Below are 25270 nucleotides of genomic sequence, written 5' to 3'. Positions count from 1 at the left end.
AATATAATATTCAATAAAAAGGGATTTTTGAATGTGATCAACATTTTTCATTATTTTATTACTGAATTGATTACACATTGTGCATAATGTCCTAATGTTTCAGATAGCAGAAAGGCTAAGTGCACATTATTGCTTTAAATACCAGTAGTCTATCTATGTACTTTTAATTTGTGTCGAGAAAATTACTAGTTCGAACTGAATAGAGTAGCCTTGCCTCTCTGTCTAATTGACCCAGTCAGAACCATAGAATAACATGAAATTATAGGTTCTCTATGGCATTATAGGTTCTTTATGTAATTATAGGTCTTCTATGGTCAGACACTTGTCACTGTAGTGTTAAGAGTAGTTTCTCCCCAGTACCTCCACTCAGTGGTCTCCCTCTTAGTCCCTCCCTGGTTAAAGGATGACAGATATTCCCGAACCATTCACTCCGCCAACCTCCCTTAAGGCCTTCTATAGCACGCTCTACATCACCACCCATCATAATGTTATCCAAAGCGACTTACAGCCACTCGTGCATACGTTTTACACATGGATGACCTTCAGGAATTGAACCAACTAACCTAGCATTGCAAGCATCACACTCTACCAACTGAGCTACAAAGGACCACAACTGATACCGCCCAAGTGGTGACCAGCAATGCAAACATCCACTTTGCCCAGTGCCACTATCGAGAACCCCGTGCTGGAAATCTCAGGAATGCGTTCCAAATGCCACCCTACTTCCTACATGTTGCACTACTTTGACCAGAGCCCTGTAGGGACAGAGCACTATATAGGGAATAGGGTTCCATTGGGATGCAGGATTGGACAGAGCAGGGAGGGTTTGACTTAAATCCCTCTTCTTTATTTTGAATTATGAGTGTTGTACTTTTTGCTTATTGGGTTTTTCCAGATACAGTATACATATTGCTCAGTATTTGAATGATATTACAAATTTCACAGTGATTTTGACGCAAATTAATTTTTATGTACACATATTTCGGTCAGCCACATGTAAAGCATATCCTCTTCATGCAGCACAGTCCTTAACAACACAGTAGTATCCTTTATCTTATTGCTGTAGGCTGGTAAATATAGCATGTAGTGTTACTTCACTTTTATAACTCAGTAGCTCGGTCAAGGAGAAAAATGACCAAGCAGGCTCAGAGTCATCAGCAGCCTCCGAGATTACTCCTCATGTCCCCGCAAACCACTTCACCTCCCCGCAAACAGCCTCAAACCACATCACACAACGGACAGAGGGGACGGGCCACACATAAATATCATCTGCTTTTGGGGACATGTGCGATGATCTTGCATACATGAAATGTGGCATGATATGCAGCTAGACTATAGGCTATAGCAGGGTTCCCCAACTGGCGGCCCGTGTGCGGATTTTGTTCCGCGGATTTTGTTCCCCCCCAAGTTTTCTCAGCAAAACAAATGTAATAATATACATATATGTATATACACTATTGTTCAAAAGTTTGGGGTCACTTAGAAATGTCCTTGTTTTTGATAGAAAAGCACATTTTTTGTCCATTAAAATAACATCAAATTGATTAGAAACACAGTGTAGACACTGTTAATATTGTAAATTGGTATTGTAACTGGAAACAGCAGATTTTTTATGGAATATCTACAAAGGCGTACAGAGGCCCATTATCAGCAAACATCACTCCTCTGTTCCAATGGCATGTTGTGTTAGCTAATCCAAGTTTATCATTTTAAAAGGCTAATTGATCATTAGAAAAACATTTTGCAATTATGTTAGCACAGCTGAAAACAGTTGTACTGATTAAAGAAGCAATAAGACTGGCCTTCTTTAGACTAGATGAGTATCTGGAGCATCAGCATTTGTGGGTTCGATTACAGGCTCAAAATGGCCAGAAACAAAGCACTTTCTTCTGAAACTCATCACTCATCATTCTTGTTCTGAGAAATGAAGGCTATTCCATGCGAGAAATTGTCAAGAAACTGAAGATCTCGTACAAAACTGTGTACTACTGCCTTCACAGAACAGCGCAAACTGTCTCTAACCAGAATAGAAAGAGGAGTGGGAGGCCCGGTGCACAACTGAGCAAGAGGACAAATACATTAGATCTGTCTAGTTTGAGAAACAGATGCCTTACAAGTCCTCAACTGGCAGCTTCATTAAATAGTATCTGTAAAACACCAGTCTCAACGTCAACAGTGAAGCGGCGACTCCGGGATGCTGGCCTTCTCGGCAGAGTTCCTCTGTCCAGTGTCTGTGTTATTTTGCCCATCTTAATCTTACATTTCTTTGGCCAGTCTGAGATATGGATTTTTTTTGCAACTCTGCCTAAAAGGGTTCTTCGGCTGTCCGCATAGGAGAACCCTTTGAAGAAACTTTTTTGCTTCCAGGTAGAACCGTTTTTTTCCTGGTAGAAGAGCCCTTCCCACAGAGAGTTCTACATGGAACCCAAAAGGGTTCTACATGGAACCAAAAAGGATTCTACATGGAACCAATAAGGGTTCTCCTATTGGGACAGCTGAAGAACCCTTTTTGGAAACTTTCTTTCTAAGAGTGTGCGTCCCACCTCTGTGTGTTGGGGACCAAAATGATTACAAACTACCCACATTAGAGCAGTCAGTATAATTATCCATATAGTATAGCCTACATTGTGAAATGCTGTGACAGGATATATCTGTGAATATTTTTGGTCAACATGAACCCTCAGAAGTGTTTACATATGTAACAGCCTTCTTATGGTAAGGCAGGCAAATGAGGAGCCGTTTGAGAACATCTGTCAGGCCTAATTAGCTTGAGGACAGGAGAATCACATGGGGTGATCCATAGCTTCTGTATTGGGCCCCTTAGCTGGCTGATGCTCTACATGTATCTCAATATAAATGTGCTAGGCTGTTCTAATATGGACACAGTACATGCAGAATGTTTTATACATGAGTTCATGAATACAGCATGGGATGATGAGGGTTATACCATGTACAGGCCTTACTGGGTTATACCATGTGCAGGCCTTTCTGGGTTATACCATGTGCAGGCCGTTATACTACGGGGCGGCAGGTAGCCTAGTGGTTAGAGTGTTGGACTAGTAACCGAAAAGTTGCAAGATCAAATCCCTGAGCTGACAAAGTAAAATTCTGTTATTCTGCCCCTCAACAAGGCAGTTAACCCACTGTTCCTAGGCTGTCATTGAAAAATAATTTATTCTTAACTGACTTTCCTAGTTAAATAAAGATCAAATAGGTTATACCATGGGTTATACCATGTACAGGCCTTTCTTACTGGGTTATTGTAATGGAAATTATATGATTAAAAGTTTGACTAAATGATTTCACACAGAAACCATATAACCTGTTGAAATATATTATCAATTATAAGGCTATAATAATATGTTAAAAACTATAATCCAATACTGTGTGTGAGGAGACTGTTTAAGACTAGGACACTGTTACTACTTCAAAATGAGCAGGGCAGAGTTGATAAGACGACCTTGGGAAAGGAACAGGAGATGAGGCCTCCCTAAGTTAGGGAGGGAAACAACGGCCTGAGAACGGCTTAGCTGGCAGGAGATTAGAAGACAGGTTGCAAGGTTTGATAATGAATGTATGTGTACTGTGGAAAAATACAGCCGCCTAAAGCGGGTTGGAGTTCTCTACTGATGTAAGTTTATTTGTGTGTGTGTGTGTGTGTGTGTGTGTGTGTGTGTGTGTGTGTGTGTGTGTGTGTGTGTGTGTGTGTGTGTGTGTGTGTGTGTGTGTGTGTGTGTGTGTGTGTGTGTGTGGTAATATAAAAGGCTGTGTGGATTGTATGAATTTTAGAGCTCTCATAAATAAACATTTTGACCATTGTAGGCTGGCTATCCGTCTGCTTCATTCAACCAGAATCTTACACTCTCTGGGGGGGCAGACTGAGTAGTTTCATTGAAGTTCGGTCTAAGAACATTGATAACTTAATTCCTGTAACAGTTATACCATGTTCAGGCCTTTCTGGGTTATAACATGTACAGGCCTTTCTGGGTTATACCATGTACAGGCCTTTCTTACTGGTTTATACCATGTACAGGCCTTTCTTACTGGGTTATACCATGTGCAGGCCTTTCTTTCTGAAAATGGCAGTGTAAATGTTTGTTTTTATTGTAAAGTACAAGATAGTTTATGTTGTGATTATGATATATGGCATAGACCCAAGCAAGCACTGTCATAAAAAATGTAGGCTTACACTGAGCAATTATAATTTTCCAAAACGCAAAGATGTTAGGTGCTGAACAATTTGGCACTACTTATGCTGTCAACCATTAAGCTCTACCTATGCTGCACCACTAAGGCATACAAAAGGCTTGTAGTTTGGATGTTATAGTACACTTTTCATTTGGAACTGGCTGCCAACACAATGGACTGTGGGAAAGGCAGTACCACCATGAGAATAACAAAAGAGAAAAACGGAAGGAATTGTACAAACACTATTTTCACAGCTGAGGTGTTTTGTGTGAACATACTGTACAATTTATTTGACAAATTTGAACAAAAGTTGTCTCCATGACAAATGATTGGACAGTCAAATGTAAATGTAATGTAAATGTAATTTTGAGCTACCGTCCGGTGGATTTTGGAGAGTCTTTAGCTGTGAGGCTTGCATGGATCCAATGCTGTTTGACCATCATGGTTTTCCAAGCCACATGGGTCTTATGTTTGTTCCTTGTATAATTGGATAATGACAAGACTGTAGATGATTTTACACGGGTTCTGTTGGACAGAAACAGCAGCAATACATCCAAGTCTTCTGGACTCAATCTGCCTCTTCCCCCCACAGTCTTATCTGTCACTATGGTAACCTCTTTATTTCTCTCTCTCTCTTTCTTTGCAGGCTGTTGAAACCAACCTGGCTTCCAAGGACAGTCACTGGGTATTTGTCAATGAGGTAAGCGAAGATGAGAGTATTTATGTTGATGCTGCTGATAAATCTCTCTCTCGCTTCTTTTCTCTCTCTCTCTCTTTCTCCTAACTCCTATCTTTGCCTTTCCTCTACACTGAGTATACAAAACATTAGGAGAACCTGCTCTTTCCATGACAGACCGACCAGGTGAATCCAGGTGAAAGCTGTGATCGATTATTGATGTCACTTGTTAAATCCACTTCAATCGGAGTACAGTGAGGGAAAAAAGTATTTGGTCCCCTGCTGATTTTGTACGTTTGCCCACTGACAAAGAAATGATCAGTCTATAATTTTAATAGTAGGTTTATTTGAACAGTGAGAGACAGAATAACAACAAAAAAATCTAGAAAAATGCATGTTAAAAATGTTATACAATGATTTGCATTTTAATGAGGGAAATAAGTATTTGACCCCTCTGCAAAACATGACTTAGTACTTGTTGGCAAAACCCTTGTTGGCAATCAGAGAGGTCAGACGTTTCTTGTAGTTGGCCACCAGGTTTGCACACATCTCAGGAGGGATTTTGTCCCACTCCTCTTTGCAGATCTTCTCCAAGTCATTAAGGTTTCGAGGCTGACGTTTGGCAACTCGAACCTTTAGCTCCCTCCACAGATTTTCTATGGGATTAAGGTCTGGAGACTGGCTAGGCCACTCCAGGACCTTAATGTGCTTCTTCTTGAGCCACTCCTTTGTTGCCTTGGCCGTGTGTTTTGGGTCATTGTCATGCTGGAATACCCATCCACAACCCATTTTCAATGCCCTGGCTGAAGGAAGGAGGTTCTCACCCAAGATTTGACGGTACATGGCCCCGTCCATTGTCCTTTTGATGCGGTGAAGTTGTCCTGTCCCCTTAGCAGAAACACACCCCCAAAGCATAATGTTTCCACCTCCATGTTTGATGGTGGGGATGGTGTTCCTGGCGTCATAGGCAGCATTCCTCCTCCTCCAAACACAGAGAGTTGAGTTGATGCCAAAGAGCTCCATTTTGGTCTCATCTGACCACAACACTTTCACCCAGTTGTCCTCTGAATCATTCAGATGTTCATTGGCAAACTTCAGACGGGCATGTATATGTGCTTTCTTGAGCAGGGGGACCTTGCGGGTGCTGCAGGATTTCAGTTCTTCACGGCGTAGTGTTACCAATTGTTTTCTTGGTGACTATGGTCCCAGCTGCCTTGAGATCATTGACAAGATCCTCCCTTTAAGAGTGTGCTCCTACTCTCAGCTCGTTACCTGTATAAAAGACACCTGGGAGCCAGAAATATTTCTGATTGAGAGGGGGTCAAATATTTATTTCCCTCATTAAAATGCAAATCAATTTATAACATTTTTGACATGCGTTTTGCTGGATTTTTTTGTTGTTATTCTGTCTCTCACTGTTCAAATAAACCTACCATTAAAATTATAGACTGATCATTTCTTTGTCAGTGGGCAAACGTACAAAATCAGCAGGGGATCAAATACTTTTTTCCCTCACTGTAGATGAACAGGTTAAATAATGATTTTTAAACCTTGAGACAATCAGAGGGTGAATGGGGAAGACAAAAGATGTAAGTGTCTTTGAACTGGATATGGTTGTAGGAGTCAGGTGCACCGGTTTGAGTGTGTCTAGAACGCCAATGCTGCTGTGGTTTTCACACTCAATAGAATGGTGCAACACCCAAAGGACATCCAGACAACTTGACACAACTGTGGGAAGCATTGGAGTCAACATGGGCCAGCATCCCTGTGGAATGCTTTTGACACCTTGATCCTGTCCTGAGGACAAAAGGGGTGCAACTCCATATTAATAAGGTGTTCCTAATGTTTTGTACACTCAGTGTATATACCCACAACAACTGCACGATGCCAATAACAGTGAGTTGACGATCAAGGGAACTGCTAGACGCATCGAGTAGATCAGTAGTCGCTCACAGTTCTACAGCACCTTGCATTGCGTGTGTCTCACATCCTTCAGTCACTCTGCACCCTGATAGAGCTCTAACAAAAGATGTGCTCATTGTTTGATACAACAAAACCCCTGCACCATTATGAAGATGTGGCCAAAATTGCATTTGAAACTCCCCAATAAGATAGAGACATGACAGTTCCAATTTAGTTACATAATTTCCTTGATCGATTTCCACATCATAGATTTCTCTCTGGACTCAACTAAAATTGTACTTATGTGTTCTCTCGTTACAAGCGTTGCCAATTGGCTAAGGATTCCTAAAAGTTTCCTCTCTGTTGTTTCAATTTCAATATGCCTGAGTCTCCCACATCCAGTTCAGACATCTTTTATGCATTTGCAGTTTTGTAAAAACACTTCTCATTTTTTAAATGATAAATGGCAAACTGTCATCTCTTGCTCAATTTGCTAATTTCGGCAAAAGTTATGTTCCTATGAGTGCGTCCAAAATGGCAGTATTTTCCCTATATAGTGTACTACTTTTGACCAGAGGCCTATGGGCCCTGGGGCCAGGTCAAAAGTAGTACACGATAGGGATTAGGGTGCCATTTGGGACTCAACCCTAGGTCTTAGCCATAGACATAGTCTGGGTCTTTGTACCACTAGGACGCCACACTTGTTTTTCAGCAGTAACTGTGCCCGAAGCAGAGTCAGACTGTGGCACTGTCCCAATAGCCATACTAGCTTACTAAATAGTATCCAAAAAAATAATATTTTGTAGTGTGTGAAATTTTGAAAGTAGTCCTCCAAATGCATTATTTAATGCGTGATTGCGTTGACTCCCGCCATTTATTTATTTTGGTAGAGCATGTCAATTTATCTAATTATCAGCTTTTGTCAAACACGCCAGTCAGAAAAGATGAGTGAATTCTACTAGATCAAACACTGGAATTAGTATGCAGTTTAAGAATGTAGTACACTAGTATTAGTATTCGGATGCGGCCAATGTCTCAAAGACATCTACCCAGGTCTCAGTATGTCTGCTCTAACACTGTGCTGATGTAAACAACCCTGCCCTTTAATCCAGCCTGTTCATTGGAGGCCAATTAAAAGTAGCAGAGTCTGCTCAGAATGCAGCCAGGCAGCAGTAGAGAGAGTTGATGAGGGTTTGAGAGTACTGTAGCTGCAGGTGTACTGGCGTCCTGTGGAGCTGGAGCTGCCTCGCCCAGACTGCCCAATGGCGGGCAGAGAGCCGTGGTTGTTGTGATGTCACAGCCTACCAGAGATAAGTCTTATTTATTATTATGAGTGTTCCTAATGTTCGCTGATGCCGGGAAAGTGGGAATGGGGGGGGGAGATGACGCAGCGGCAGATGGTGCTTTAATCGATTTTGTGTTTGTGTGTTGCCGATGTGTAAAACGAAGGCAGACGTCGTGCTGGTTTGTGTTGCTGAGTGATTTGGCTGTCACTTAGGTCTACACATGGCATGGTATATTATACAGTGTTATGTTGTGTTTCCATTAAGCTAATTTGTGTATGTTAGTATACTCCAGTTATTGTCATTGTGAGCCCGCATCAGAAATGGGTGAACCGTCTTTTGTACATAATCTGAAAATATAATGAGGAGGAAGTCTCTCTGTGCTTTTTATCAACTCAAAGATATTTTCAAGGTAACAATCCAAGTTCATGAATAATTTAATGAACACATGAAAATTAAATTTTATTTTGTTGGTCTTATCTCTCTTCTCTTTCTGAAATATTCCTTTACATAAAATGTGTTGGAAAATGAATCCAGGGGCATTTTACTTATATTAGTATTATCTATGTCTGCAGTCTAGAATGGTTATTCTGCTCTTCAAAACCCCACATACACATCAACGTTAGAGAGAAAGAAAGTAAAATTATTGTTCAGTGTCGGTGGATATACAATAACAGTCAAAAGTTTGGACACACCTACTCATTCAAGGATTTTTCTTTATTTTTACTATTTTCTACATTGTAGAATTATAGTGAAGACATCAAAACTATGAAATAACACATATGGAATCATGTAGTAACCAAGACTTCAAGTAACAGACACATCTCAACATCAACTGTGTGGTTCCCACCATGAAGCATGGAGGAGGAGGTGTGATGGTGTGGGGGTGCTTTGCTGGTGACACTGTCAGTGATTTATTTAGAATTCAAGGCAAACTTATCCAGCATGGCTACCACAGCATTGTGCAGCGATACGCCATACCATCTGGTTTGCGCTTAGTGGGACTATCATTTGTATTTCAACATGACAATGACCCAACACACAGGCTGTGTAAGGGCTATTTGACCAAGAAGGAGAGTGATGGAGTGCTGCATCAGATGACATGGCCTCCACATTCATCCGACCTCAACCCAATTGAGATGGTTTGGGATGAGTTGGAACGCAGAGTGAAGGAAAAGCAGCCAACAAGTGCTCAGCATATGTGGGAATTCCTTCAAGACTTATGGAAAAGCATTCCATGTGAAGCTGGTTGAGAGAATGCCAACAGTGTGCAATGCTGTAATCAAGGGAAAGGGTGGCTACTTTGAAGAATCTCAAATATAAAATATGTTTGTTTTACAATTGTTTTGTTAATCCATGATTCCATATGTGTTATTTCGTAGTTTTGATGTCTTCTCTATTCTACAATGGTGAAAATAGTAAAAATAAAGAACAACCATGGAATGAGTAGGTGTGTCCAAACTTTTGACTGGTACTGTATATATATACTGCTCAAAAAAATAAAGGGAACACTTAAACAACACATCCTAGATCTGAATGACAGAAATAATCTTATTAAATACTTTTTTCTTTACATAGTTGAATGTGCTGACAACAAAATCACACAAAAATAATCAATGGAAATCCAATTTATCAACCCATGGAGGTCTGGATTTGGAGTCACACTCAAAATTAAAGTGGAAAACCACACTACAGGCTGATCCAACTTTGATGTAATGTCCATAAAACAAGTCAAAATGAGGCTCAGTAGTGTGTGTGGCCTCCACGTGCCTGTATGACCTCTCTACAACACCTGGGCATGCTCCTGATGAGGTGGCGGATGGTCTCCTGAGGGATCTCCTCCCAGACCTGGACTAAAGCATCCGCCAACTCCTGGACAGTCTGTGGTGCAACGTGGCGTTGGTGGATGGAGCGAGACATGATGTCCCAGATGTGCTCAATTGGATTCAGGTCTGGGAAACGGGCGGGCCAGTCCATAGCATCAATGCCTTCCTCTTGCAGGAACTGCTGACACCCTCCAGCCACATGAGGTCTAGCATTGTCTTGCATTAGGAGAAACCCAGGGCCAACCGCACCAGCATATGGTCTCACAAGGGGTCTGAGGATCTCATCTCGGTACCTAATGGCAGTCAGGCTACCTCTGGCGAGCACATGGAGGGCTGTACGGCCCCCCAAAGAAATGCCACCCCACACCATGACTGACCCACCGCCAAACCGGTCATGTTGGAGGATGTTGCAGGCAGCAGAATGTTCTCCACGGCGTCTCCAGACTCTGTCACGTATGTCATGTGCTTAGTGTGAACCTGCTTTCATCTGTGAAGAGCACAGGGCGCCAGTGGCGAATTTGCCAGTCTGTTTCTGACCGTTTTGAGCAGACACATGCACATTTGTGGCCTCCTGGAGGTAATTTTGCAGGGCTCTGGCAGTGCTCCTCCTGCTCCTCCTTGCACAAAGGCGGAGGTAGCGGTCCTGCTGCTGGGTTGTTGCCCTCCTACGGCCTCCTCCACGTCTCCTGATGTACTGGCCTGTCTCCTGGTAGCGCCTCCATGCTCTGGACACTACGCTGACAGACACAGCAAACCTTCTTGCCACAGCTCGCATTGATGTGCCATCCTGGATGAGCTGCACTACCTGAGCCACTTGTGTGGGTTGTAGACTCCGTCTCATGCTACCACTAGAGTGAAAGCACCGCCAGCATTCAAAAGTGACCAAAACATCAGCCAGGAAGCATAGGAACTGAGAAGTGGTCTGTGGTTACCACCTGCAGAACCACTCCTTTATTGGGGGTGTCTTGCTAATTGCCTATAATCTCCAACTGTTGTCTATTCCATTTGCACAACAGCATGTGAAATTTATTGTCAATCAGTGTTGCTTCCTAAGTGGACAGTTTGATTTCACAGAAGTGTGATTGACTTGGAAGTTACATTGTGTTGTTTAAGTGTTCCCTTTATTTTTTGAGCAGTGTATATATATATATATATATTATTTTTTTTACCTTCAGATCTTTTTGTTGTTGTTTAATTACATTTCGTATCAGTCAAACAGAATAAGAAAAATGATTCTAAATATACATTTCAAAGTCTTATGATATCGATTTTCTTTGAAGAGAGATTACTGTAGATCAGAAGTTTTTTCCAGAGTACTGTGAGTAGTGTGCACTGTTCATTTATCTTCAATAATTATGTTTCTTCTGAGGCTGCTTTTTCAAAACTATTTATAGTTTTTCCGTCAGAACCAGAAAATATGTTTACTTCATAATGTATTGCATGTTATGGTTCTAGTACAACTATACTGCACTCTCACCCTACAGTATGTAGCTAGCTTTTCCTAGCTGAGACACTCTACCTTGGTGTTGTACTATCAGACAGATCCTCCTGAACACTGCTGTAACTTCACCTTAATTATTCATCTGATACAGAGAGTTTAGAGGCCCAGGCCAAGATCAACACTACTCTGTCTACATAAACATGAGTCTTTATGGAAGAGTCTTCATGGACATTGGCCAGGGGTTAAACAGTTGTGTGCTCCATCAAAATATCCTTCTGTTATAAGTCCATAGTCTATCGCCCATCGTCCATCTCCTGGGCCACTCTCCTGTCTGGAGCTTGAGCTTGGAGTAGGTCTGATCCAGTCTGCAGGACTATTGGATGACCAGATAGTCTGTCCTGGGGTTCAGCAGGATAGAGGCCCAGCCTGTACAGCACCTGAAGATGTTGGACACAACGGAGTGTGAAATCAGGAGGGGCATGTGAGGCCAGGAGAAGAGAGTGCTAACACTAACCCCCAACACCCCTCCAGATCTGTACTGATGTGGGAATGAAACAATTCATTTTAATGGGAAAAAGATGTTTACAGTTGACACATCCAGTAGGATGCTCTGTACTGCGCTGCTGTACGTAAACTTTTCTTCGGGGGATAGACGGATGCAAAGTCATTGTTATCCGTCGGGTGACTGGTTGATCCTTATTGGGGGCATCACTTCGAGCCCCTAGCAAACACAAAACAATGGCGGACAATTTCTCTCCCCTCGGACAGAGATGTTAGAGAAAGTAAGAGATAGGAATCCCAATGGGTAATGAATGGAGGAACGAATAATGCCTCACCCAGTAGACTGTCAACCAAACGTGTTCAAGTTGTCATGCTGTATCATGCGGTTGCTAAGCTAATCATCACACAAACCCTTCTCCAAGTCAGGCTATGTGCCGTGTTCACGTGCTAGTCAGGATTAACAAACTCCCAGATTTCTGACTAGCTAACTGGTTGAAAGCGGCACGTGTATAATTACAACCAGTTAGCAAGTCGGACATTTTCGAGTTTCCTAGTTCCAACTAGCACGTGAACACGGCATTAGTCAAGAAACGTTCCTATTTTCTTTTAACGTACACTATACAGTATATACAAAAATATGGCTATTTCAGCCACACCTGTTGCTGACTAGTGTATAAAATCAAGCACACATACATGCATTCTCCATAGACAAAAATTGGCAGTAGAATGCCCTTACTGAAGAGCTCAGTGACTTTCAACATGGCGCTGTTGTAGGATGCCAACTTTCCAACAAGTCAGTTCGTCAAATTTCTGCCCTGCTAGAACTTCCCCGGTCAACTGTAAGGGCTCAGCCGCGAAGTGGTAGACCACACAAGCTCACAGAACTGAACCGCTAAGTGCTGAAGCATCTAGCATGTAAAAAAAGTCTGTCCTTGGTTGCAACACTCACTACCGAGCATTTCACTACACCCGCAATAATATCTACTAAACACGTGACCAATAATATTTGATTTGATTTGGGTTCCAAACTGCCTCTGGAAGCAACATCAGCACAAGAACTGTTCGTCGGGAGCTTAATGAAATGGGCTTCCATGGCCGAGCAGCTGCACACAAGGCTAAGATCACCATGCGCAATGCCAAGCCTCGGCTGAAGTGGTGTAAAGCTTGCCGACATTGGGCTCTGGTACAGTGGAAACACGTTCTCTGGAGTGATGAATCACGCTTCACCATCTGGACAAATCTGGGTTTGACGGATGCAAAGAGAACGTTACTTGCCCCAATGCATAGTGCCAACTGAAAAGTTTGGTGGAGGAGGAATAATGGTCTGGGGCTGTTTTTATTGGTTCGGTCTAGGCCCCTTAGTTTGATTGAATGGAAATCTTAACGCTACAGCATACGATGACATTCTAGATTAGTCAGTGCTTCCAACTTTGTAGCAACATTTTGGGGAAAGCCCTTTCCTGTTTCAGCATGAAAATTCCCCCATGCACAAAGCGAGGTCCACACAGAAGTTGTTTGTTGAGACTGGTGTGGAAGAACTTTACTGGCCTGCACAGAGCCCGGACCTCAACCCTATCGAAAACCTTTGGGAATTGGAACACAGACTGCGAGCCGGGCCTAATCGCCCAACATCAGTGCCCGACCTCACTAATTCTCTTGTGGCTGAATTGAAGCAAGTCCCCTCAGCAATGTTCCAACATCTACTTGAAAGCCTTCACCATGATTTTGGAATGAGATGTTCAACGAGCAGGTGTCCACATAACTTTGGTCATGTAGTGCATGTAACATCACAATTCCAAAGCTATACGATATTACAGAGAACAAGTTAATTATCTCACATCTCAGAAAAGATTTGTAATGTTGTACTTCGTGTAATGAAATTCATACTAATGTTGTGTTTTTGAGCTAACTCCCAATTGACACCCATTCACTCCTTGAAGGAAAGCTCTCCTTATCCCAGAATCGCCCAGAATGCACCATGCATTGATGATGCATGGGCAAAATTCACAATGGGCGTTCATTTCCAACGGAGTTTCCTATCTCCTCAAAAGTATCTCTCCCTTGGATCTAAAACTTGTTTTTGTCTGTCGTAACTAGTGACAACCCTAAAACCAGTACTAACCACCAACTTCAATGACAATTACTTTAAAATTAAAATACATCTAATAGTACCGCACCCCAATAATATTGTTGAATAACATTGTCGCCGAGAAGGGCTTGTTAGCTAGCCACTGGGTTTGAATCATCTTAGCCGTTTTCTATAACAGCTCAGCTAGCAATGCTAGCTAGCTAACATTAGCTAAACTGCGCCTGGACTCGGGAGCTAATAGGCACATACAGTACTAGACATGTCACATAGGCTTCAGGAGCCAGCTGGTTAGATATTAATCAACCATGGGCAACAACATCTGGCTACTAGTTTGTTTTGACCAAAATATGTTAAACTCATAGCTATTTATCCAGTGACCACCGCATTTAGGATATCTACTGACTGAAATGTAGCTAGCTAGCATGCTGGCTCACATTGGCCAAGCAGTAACCAATTGCTAACTATCACAGTTAGCTAATCGTGGATGCCAAACGACTCCGCTAGCTAGACTCAGGAGCCCACTGGTTAGACATGATAACACCATGGACAACAATAACTGGTGACTAATTTGTTTTCAGACAAATATGTTCAAATCATACTTACTGTAGTTTATCCACTAACCACTGCATTTAGGAGGCTAGCTAAATTACTGAAATGTAGCTAGCTAGAACACTAAAGGCAGTAGCCACTACTAGCCAACTAATTGTGGATTTGATACATTTGGGCCAACTTGCTCATATCAAGCAACAGACAGTTTGTGGAAAGGAAAAATCTGTGTGATGTCACACACCCCAAAAGGCTTAACGGTTAAGCCTTTTGGAGGCAAAGTCATTAATACATTAATGAGCTACATCGGGTGATTGGTTAAGCCTTAACCAATCACCCGATGTAGCTCATTAATGTATTAATGACTTTGCCTCTGGTTATCCTATGAAAGCAAATGTTGCATACTGTACACCAAATACCCTATTAGCTATGACAGGGTGAAAAACTACAACCAAAAAAGAATGTCCCCATATTTAACAAAAAAACTGTGTGTAAAACTTTGCATCTTTATATATGGACAAAATACCAACGTGACGGTGAATAAATCATTACCCACACTGCTTCAATTAAATTATTTTTATCAGAGCATCTGCCGTTGAATAATTTGTCAGCTCAGAGTTTTGTGATGAGATATTATTTTTTAAAGCCGTGACCAGCATTTATTTCCTCCATATCACATTATAGTTGTAGGGTAAATTAACCATGCATCACTGCCAAACGGTCAGTACCAGATGTGTCTGTTATTATTATCATGTCATGCGATAATCCTCTCTCTGATTGATGCGGAAGTGATACAGAATCGTAGGCTTCCCTGCTGCTTCAGACAAAAATGGGGTGGTATCCCGGGATACAGATTAAGCCCCAAAAATAATTTTCAATTGAGATTCACCATTAAGTTTGCTTTTTAGTCCAGAACTAGGCTTAATCTGTATCCAGGAAACCGCCTTTGAGGTGTGCCTGACAGTGTCAGGAATCAGGAGTCAGGACATGCCAGGCCAGGCAAAGTGCAGACTGGGATTGTGCAAGCCTGCCTGGGTTCATTTCCCAGTCCCACAGGGCTGAGGGAAGCCCAAGCCAGCAGAAAATACGATAAAAACAAACAAAGTCTGAGAAGACAAGCCAACAGCTGTGGTGGTGGGGTGAGCCGGGAGCCGGGGGCCAGGGGCTTGCAGTGGCTGACTAGCACATATCCAGGGGGTGGATGTGGCGGGTGAGATGATGGGGCCTTGGACCGGGTGGGTCTCCCAGGCAGGAGCTCAGAGTTTGCCTGCAGGCTGAGTGAGCACTGTGATGTAAACAGCAAGCAGACCCAAGGAAATAGGAGGTGAAGGAAAAAGCTCTTTCACCACGCAGCAAAGCATCCATATTCATACTCATCGAAGAGATTTCTTCTTAGGACACAGCTCTTGCAGCACTGCCACCTGCTGAGACTGAGGCTGTCCTAATATGGTCACCGTACACAGGGACTCTGTCCACCTTGTCATAGTTGGTAGTCTGTAGTAACAGGCAGGACAGTTTTTGTGTCACCTTTTTTTTATGCTGTAACATGTCTCCCCTTCTCTCCCCCTCTCCCCTCCTTTCCTCTTGTCTCTCCTTCTCCCCTTCTCTACCCCACTCCTCCTCTCCCCTTCTCTACCCCTCTCCCCTTCTCTTCCCCTCTCCTCTTCTCTACCCTCTCCCCTACCCTCTCCCCTTCTCTTCCCCTACCCTCTCCTCTTCTCTTCCCCTTCTCTACCCCTCTCCTCCTCTCCTCTTCTCACCCCTTCTCCCCCTCTCTCCCTTCTTCTCCCCTTCTCTCCCCCTCTCTCCCCCTCACCTCCTCTCCCCTTCTCTCCCCTCCTCTTCCCTTCTTTCCCCTTCTGTCTGAAGGAGATCAGTGACACTGAGATCATGGAGCTGGCCCACAGTGCATTGGGGCGGATGACAGTGATTCGTCAGATCTTCCCACTGTGGAGGGACAGCAGCGTGCGCTGCATGAGGAACAATCACCGCATCTCCTCCTTACTCTGTGACCCCCAGGAAGGATACTTACAGTCACTTGAGGTCAGTTCAACAAGGGGCCTTTTTATGCACCTTCACATCAAGGCCAGTGGTCTTATATCCATAGGGTCAAGCATCTTTCCTGGCCCTGTAACCTGACCAGGGGCCCGAGTCCCGAGTTATTCCTGTTAGGAGATTTGGTCAGGAAAAAATTTCAGTCCCCACATATCATATTCGGAGCCAAATTACATTTGCTCTTTACTAATATCTTCAAGGTCGATCATAACAAATACATAAGAAACAACAATTATGTATATCGAAGAAATGTTATCGCTGTACCCATGTCTACTTTTGCTGTTATCTGATGCTGCCTCTGGGGGTGAGGTCAGTGACTCCTATCACATGTCACGTCAGAGACAGCCCCAGAATGTCTGTTTAGAGTATCACTGAGCATGTGACCTGGGGGCCTCTGAAGGTCATCAGCACCTATAGTTTATCTCCCATTGAGTGATAGTGGATGATGAGATGTTACACAAGGCTGTGCCATTGACATGTGGTGGGATACATACAGTGACAGCTTTTGGAGGCCTGTAGGACAGATAAGGAAGAGTTGGTTGAGAGCATAGATATATAATCACTAGGGACTTAGACCCATTGAATGGGGATTCCAATTCTAGAGATTATATTTCTATGGTTGAGAGGACCAGGAACACTATTTCAGACTGAACTTCCCATTCATATTAGTTATTTTAGTTTACTCATCCAAGCAACCTACACTTTATTGCTAAGAATCCAAGAAATAATAATCTGAGATTCTCGTAAACTTGGAGTAAACACTGTGTAATCACTGCCTGCAGTTTATGACAAGAATATGTTTTTGAGTATGTTACCCCTTAACAGTAACAGTAGAGGAAGCAACACAAGTACTATATGATGACAAAGTTATCAAAGATACCTCTTTGATATGGCAGCTAGATAGCAGCTAGACATTCCCAGTCAAACCACTCAACGAGATCACATGGATGTTGCTCTCTGACATCCCTCCCCTCTGTTCCACCTTTATGTAACCAGAGGTGTTTCTGACTGAAAACCTCCTTGAACCCACCTGAACTTTCGCTATCGCTAACCGTTAACAGATGGCCCAAATCCTCCAGGGGCTCTTATCTCAATAATTAATGCAAAAGAGGGTTAAACACTCTTTGATGTTAAATCACCCTCATGACAAGGAAAATGCTGGTTCACGGTGCCGGCGAAACCCCATCAGCAGTCTGTTGCTGAATTTGCACTTTTAACACCACTGCATCTAGTTCTCACAACCTGGAAAGCTGTAAATTATCCATGTATTAACAAATTAGCCATATGCATTTCTTCACTCTGTCGGTATACTGGCACACAGCAAATCCCCTCTATAATGTAGTGATTCACTCCACTTCTATGGATGGGATAAGCATGACTGAGATAGCCGATCACAGAACTCTCGATGGAGACTTCTAACCGGGTCACTTGTTGTTGATCTGTGGTTGAACATGTTGTGATAGTGAAGTAATAAGAAGGTTATCATCAAAACACAGAAATCAGGAAAGGACACAACTAACAACAAGGCGGAGGAGAGAAGTGATAAGGGAGTAAACATGCAGAGTTGTTGTTGTTGTTGTTGAATGCTCATCCAGAAGTGGCACTCCTAGTGGCCGGCGACTTTAGTGCAGGAAAACGTAAATCCATTTTACCTAATTTCGACCAGCATGTCAAAGGAACCAATGGAAAAAAAAACTCTAGACCACCTTCACTCCACACACAGAGATGCGTACAAAGCTCTCCCTCGCCCTCCATTTGGCAAATCTGACCACAATTCTATCCTCCTGATTCCTGCTTACAAGCAAAAACTCAAGCAGGAAGTACCAGTGACTCGCTCAATCTGGAAGTGGTCAGATGATGTGGATGCTAAGCAACAGGAATGTTTTGCTAGTACAGACTGGAATATGTTTCGGGATTCATCCGATGGCATTGAGGAGTATACCACATCAGTCACCAGCTTCATCAATAAGTGCATCGATGACGTCGTCCCTACAGAGACCGTACGTACATATCCCAACCAGAAGCCATGAAGTACAGGCAACATCCGCACTGAGATAAAGGGCTGCCGCTTTTAGGGAGCTGGACACTAATCCGGACGATTATAAGAACTCCAGCAATGCCCTCTGAAGAATCTTCAAACAGGCAAAGCATCAATACAGGACTAAGACTGAATCCTACTACACCGGCTCTGACGCTCGTCGGATGTGGCAGGGCTTGCAAACTATTATGGACTACAAAGGGAAACCTAGTAGCAAGCTGCCCAGTGACGCAAGCCTACCAGATGAGCTAAATGCTTCTATGCTAGCTTCGAGGCAAGCAACACTGAACAATGCATGAGCACACCGGCTGTTACGGACAACTGTGTGATCACGCTCTCAGTAGAAGATGTGAGTAAGACCTTTAAACAGCTCAACATTCACAAGGCTGCAGGGCCAGACAGATTACCAGGATGTGTTCTCAGAGCATGCGCTGACCAACTGGCAAGTGTCTTCACTGATATTTTCAACCTCTCCCTGACTGAGCCTGTAATACCCACATTTCAAGCAGACCACCATAGTCCCTGTGCCCAAGAACGACAAGGTAACGACCTAAATGACTACCGACCCGTAGCACACAACTGTAGCCATGAAGTGATATGAAAGGCTCTTCATGGCTCACATCAACACCATCATCCCAGAAACCCTAGACCCACTCCAATTTGCACACCGCTCCAACAGATCCACAGATAAGGCAATCTCTATTGCACTCCATACTGCCCTTTTCCACCTGGACAAAAGGAACACCTATGTGAGAATGCTGTTCATTGACTACAGCTCAGCGTTCAACACCATAGTGCCCTCACAGCTCATCACTAAGCTAAAACACTGGGACTAAACACCTCCACCTGCAAATTGATCCTGAACTTCCTGACAGGATGCCACCAGGTGTAGTCAACAACATATCTGCCACGCTGATCCTCATCACAGGGGGCCCTCAGAGGTGCGTGGTTAGTCCCCTCCTGTACTCCCTGCTCACCCACGACTGCACGGTCACACATGATTAAAACTCCATCAGTAAGTTTGCCAACGACACAACGGTGGTAAGCCTGAACACAGACAATGATGAGACAGCCTATAAGGAGGTCAGAAACCTGGCATTGTGGTGCCAGGACAACAACCTCTCCCTCAACGTGATCAAGACAAAGGAGATGATCATGGACTACAGGAAAAGGAGGGCCAAGCATGCCTGCATTCACATCAACGGGGCTGTAATGGAGCGGGTCAAGATCTTCAAGTTCCTTGGTGTCCACATCACTAACAAACTATCATGGTCCAAACACACCAAGACAGTCGTGAAGAGGGCACGACAAAGCCTATTCCCCCTCAGGAGACTGAAAAGATTTGGCATGGATCCTCAGATGCTCAAAAAGTTCTACAGCTGCAAGAGCATCCTGTCTAGTTGCATCACTGCTTGGCCTAGCAACTGCTCGGCATCTGACCGCAAGGCGCTACAGAGGGTGGTAAATCCGGCCCAGTACATCACTGTTGCCAAGCTTCATTCCATCCAGGACTTCTATACCAGGCGGTATCAGATGATGGTCCTAAAAATTGGGCCTTCAGCCACCCTGGTCATAGACTGTTCTCTCAACTACCGCACGGCAAGCAGTACCAGAGCGCCAAGTCTAGGTCCAAAAGGCTCCTTAACATCTTATACCCCAAGCCATAAGTCTGCTAAACAGTTAATCAAATGGCTATCCTGACTATTTGCATTCACCCCCTTTTTTACGTTGCTGCTTCTCACTGTTTATTATCTATGTATAGTCACTTTACCCCTACCTACATGTACATATTATCTGAATTACCTCGACAAACCTATTTCCCCGCACATTGACTCGGTACTGGTACCCCCTGTATGTATATAGCGCCGTTATTTGTTATTTTATTTTGTTACTTTTTTTCACTTTGATTTATTTCATTTTTTTATTTTATTATATACAGTATCAATCAAAAGTTTGGACACACCTACTCTTTCAAGGGTTTTTCTTTATTTTTATTATATTCTACAATAATAGTAAAGACATCAACACTATGAAATACCACATATGAAATCATGTCGTAACCAAAAAAGTGTTTATCAAATCAAAATATATTTTATATTTGAGAATCTTCAAAGTAGCCACCCTTTACCTTGATGACAGCTTTGCACACTCTTGGCATTCTCTCAACCAGCTTCATGAGGTAGTCACCTGGAATGCATTTCAGTTAACAGGTGTGACTTGTTTAAAGTTAATTTGTGGAATTTATTTCCTTCTTAATGCATTTGAGCCAATCAGTTGTGTTGTGACAAGGTAGGGATGGTATACAGAAGACAGCCCTATTTGGTAAAAGACCAAGTCCGTATTATGGCATGAACAGCTCAAATAAGCAAAGACAAATGACAGTCCATCATTACTTTAAGATATGAAGGTCAGTCAATTTGGAAAATGTCTTTCTTCAAGTGCAGTCGCAAAAACCATCAAGCACTATGATGAAACTCACACTCATGAGGACCGCCACAGGAAAGGAAGACCCAGAGTTACCTCTGCTGCAGAGAATAAGTTCATTCGAGTTACCAGCCTCAGAAATTGCAGCATAAAATACATGCTTCATAGAGTTCAAGTAACAGACACATCTCAGCATCAACTGTTCAGAGGAGACTGCGTGAATCAGGCCTTCATGGTCGATTTGCTGCAAAGAAACCACTACTAAAGGGCACCAATAAGAAGAGGAGACTAGCTTGGGCCAAGAAACACAAGCAATGGACATTAGACTGTTGGAAATCTGTCCTTTGGTCTGTTGAGTCCAAATTGGAGATTTTTGGTTCCAACCACCATGTCTTTGTGAGACAGAGAGTAGGTGACCAGATGATCTCCGCATGTATGGTTCCCACCGTGAAGCATGGAGGAAGAGGTGTGATGGTGTGGGGGTGCTTTGCTGGTGACACTGTCAATTATTCATTTAGAATTCAAGGCAAACTTAATGAGAATTGCTAACACATCATTCTGCAGCTACTCGCGATCCCATCTGGTTTGCGCTTAGTGGGACTATCATTTGTTTTTCAACAGGACAATGGCCCAACACACCTCCAGGCTGTGTAAGGGCTATTTGACCAAGAAGGAGAGTGATGGAGTGCTGCATCAGATGACCTGGCCTCCACAATCACCTGATCTCAACCCATTTGAGATGGTTTGGGATGAGTCGGAGCGCAGAGTAAAGGAAAAGCAGCCAACAAGTGCTCAGCATATGTGGGAACTTCTTCAAGACTGATGGAAAAGCATTCCAGGTGAAGCTGGTTGCAAGAATGCCAAGAGTGTGCAAAGCTGCCATCAAGGCAAAGGGTGGCTACTTTGAAGAAACAGAAATACTAAATATATTTTGATTTGTTTAACATTTATTTGGTTATTACATGATTCCATATGTGTTATTTCATAGTTTTGATGTCTTCACTATTATTTTACAACGTAGAAAATAGTAATAATAAAGAAAAAACGTTGAATGAGTAACTTTTGACTGGTACTGAATATATTAATTTTTTCTTGTTTACTTAAAAAAAACTCTGCATTGTTGGATAAGCGCTTGTAAGTAAGCATTTCATGGTAAGGTCTACACTTGTTGTATTTGGCGCATGTGACAAATAAAATGTGATTTGATTTGTTGCTTTTCTTGCCTTCTCTAAGTGTTACTGATGGAGAGATTTAGGTCATGGGGGGTTGGGAGTGATGGGGACGTTGTAGCCAGTGTCGCTCTCCCAGTTCTTCAGCTACATACACACTACCCAGGCAGATCTACTATCAACGGCCCAGCCTTAGCCCTGCCTAGACTTAGTTAGCCCAGCTCAGCCTTAGTCTCGTAAACCTGACCCTTGGCAAAAGCAGTGACTCGGGTCTGGTTTCAATGATGGACTCTTTTGTCATAGGGGAACTACGTCAGTGTCTACGCCACTACTTTATGTACCCTTCAAAATACAGAAATCATCCCCGTATGATGCATTTTGCATCATATGAAACTGCATTTTGCATCATATGAACCACTGCAAAGGTTTTGCCTGCAAACTTTGGTTTGCCTCGTAATTTGTTGTGAGTTTTTCGTTATCGATGTAGGCAGTGCCTCTCTGCCTAAAGAGTCCATCATTCAAACCAGACACCCTTTTACCTAGGGTCGGGTTTGCCAGACTACCCAGTCTTAGTCCAGCCTCAGTTAGCCCTGCCTGGACTCAGTTAGCTGAGCCCAGCCTGGCTCATAGCTGTTCTTGAGGCTTCTAATCTGGCCACAAACTAGTGCAGACTGCTTTACTGTGTGAATTACAACCCTCCAGTAGGCCTGCACATTACGGGCCTGGTCCTGATTTGTGGGTTCACACTCTAAAATGCCAAAAGGAATAATAATTACAACAGATGTGTGTTATCACAATCATATCATGATGAGGGGTGGATGTATGAGGTAGCCTATAGTATTGTAATGCAGATGCAGCTCCGTATTGCTTGATGTTGTTATTCTAACATGCTGGAGAATGGAGATGGCATGAATTGTCAGTGCAGGTTATGACATTATCGCAGCCCAGTGTGATGTCCTGCGTCCTTCATAGCTGAAACAGTTGGACTGCTCCGCTGTTTATTTGTCACTGTGCATTTTGTTTCTGCTCCATGGCTCTGGTTTGACTCTGGTACTGCACTCACATCTGCTCAAGGGGGCTGTCATGCTGTGTGTCACTTTAATATGGGATTGTGGTAGACGGGTGTGTGTGTGTGTGAGTGTGCATGCATGCATGTGTGTTTTTTTTTGGGGGGGGGGGGGGTTCATGTGGGATCCTGAAGTCCCCAGCTGTTTTCTACTCCCATTCACAGTGCTTCCTAGTCCCAGAGGTCACTAGGATTAGCACCCATTCACTCCCTATCAGAAAAAGACCAACATCTGTTGCGCTGCTTTGACAGACAACCACAGGGCTCTGTTTATAAAGCCTTTCTAACCTTTGCTTATGCAGTAGTTTTCCATGTCGTCATGACACACAAACAGACAATACCCATTGGAAATCATGGTCCTATCAAACACATCAACCATTACGGTGCAGCTTAAATTTTACTGTTGTGCATCAACAATGATCTAATCACGTTTAACTTCCCTAGGGTAGGGGGCAGCATTCGGAATTTTGGATGAAAAGCATGCCCAAATTAAACTGCTTGCTACTCGGGCCCAGAAGCTAGGGTATGCATATAATTGGTAGATTTGGATAGAAAACACTCTAAAGTTTCCAAAACTGTTACAATAATGTCTGTGAGTATAACAGAACTGATATGGCAGGCGAAAACCTGAGGAAAATCTATCCAGGAAGTACTAATCAGTTTCTAGTATGGATGTTTTCTTGACCAAGATGGATGATTGTTAGGCATGTTACTAGGATGCTAATGCCCTTTCTAGAGTCCTATGTCTAATTATATGGTGTTTTCTCCCTCCTCCTCCCTCTGTATTCCAGGTGTCCAACCTGTACCTGTATGACAGCGTGCTGGCACTGGCCAATGCCTTCCAGAGGAAGTTGGTGGACAGGAAGTGGCACAGCATGGCCAGTCTGAACTGCATCAAGAAGTCCACCAAGCCTTGGAATGGAGGCTGGTCCATGCTGGAGAACATCCAGATGGTAAACTTTAGTTCAGAACGTGAACATGAACCTTTTTCTAACCTTATACTCTATGAATTGTTTTCCTGACTTTCCTAGTCATTGCAGTGAAACAGAGATATATATATTTTTTTATTGTGATTGTGATTGATTGACTTTCATCATGCTGAATACTTGAAAGGTTTTTCAAGGGACATAGGTTGTGAATCCAATGTTTTTCGAAAGCAGAAGGGCACAAGGCCTTGAATAAAGTCGGAAGCAGAAAAGAGTAAAAGAAACAGTCCTTGAATCTAATTCACTCTACTTGCGTTACACCTGGAGATGCTCAGCTGTGGGAGATGAAGATGGTTGCCACCCCCTTGTCAGTTCTGCTATTGCCATTCTCCAGACTTAATATCTTCAGCACTAAAAGGAGCAACGTACTAGATCTCCTCTCCAGATACTCTTATGTTTTTTTGTGGCGCTCATGGGTTTTGGGGTCCATTTTTCCAATGATATCTTCAGAGTAGTATTGGCAGGTGTGTGTGTGTGTGTGTGTGTGTGTGTGTGTGTGTGTGTGTGTGTGTGTGTGTGTGTGTGTGTGTGTGTGTGTGTGTGTGTGCACTCTTCAATTTCATGCTCATTTAACGTTCTATGAGCCACAGAGAGCTGTGGAGAGAGTTTAATCTATCCCTGGGGGGACATGGGATAGATATCTTTGTCTCAGAGATCTCGGCCTGTCCCTAGCACAGTGTCACTGGTTCAAACTGATTCAACCACAATATTAAACTGGCTTTGGGAGCGCATCAATTTCATTATGGTCTTGATACTAAAGGTCTTGGAACTGGACAGGTGGTCTTGTCGTGACTCTGTGAGACCTCACTCTTTCTATGAAATTCATCCCATATTTCTCTCTCTCTCTCTCTCTCTCTCTCTCTTTCTATCTCCCTCCCTCTCTCTCCCATCACAGGGACATATCACAGGCCTTACAGGAACGATGGATTTCAAAGCTAACGGATCCAATTCTCACGTCCAGTTTGAAATACTGGGCACCAGCTTCAGTGAGACGTTTGGAAAAGATGTGAAAAGGGTGAGTATGATGATTCTGCTGCTGGTGGTCACTCCTCCTTTGTCTCAAGATGGCTGTAAGTCTGA

The 25270-nt window shown here is 43.2% G+C and overlaps 1 protein-coding gene across 2 annotated transcripts in view; it reads left to right on the top strand.

Annotated features, from left to right (window-relative positions):
- grid1b (glutamate receptor, ionotropic, delta 1b) overlaps positions 1 to 25270 on the top strand; it is a 424434-nt gene that overhangs the window by 331440 nt on the left and 67724 nt on the right. For both annotated transcript variants that reach the window (XM_014158350.2, XM_014158349.2), the window contains exons 5-8: positions 4835 to 4888; positions 16322 to 16495; positions 23996 to 24157; positions 25086 to 25205. In XM_014158350.2, coding sequence (XP_014013825.1) covers positions 4835 to 4888; positions 16322 to 16495; positions 23996 to 24157; positions 25086 to 25205 — 510 coding nt within the window. The remainder of the gene's footprint in view (positions 1 to 4834; positions 4889 to 16321; positions 16496 to 23995; positions 24158 to 25085; positions 25206 to 25270) is intronic.

Source organism: Salmo salar, chromosome ssa19 (genome assembly GCF_905237065.1).
Source record: "Salmo salar chromosome ssa19, Ssal_v3.1, whole genome shotgun sequence".
In the NCBI taxonomy this organism is placed as follows: Eukaryota; Metazoa; Chordata; class Actinopteri; order Salmoniformes; family Salmonidae; genus Salmo; species Salmo salar.
Note: the sequence above shows the minus strand (reverse complement) of the source record. Positions and strands in the feature narration are given on the sequence as shown.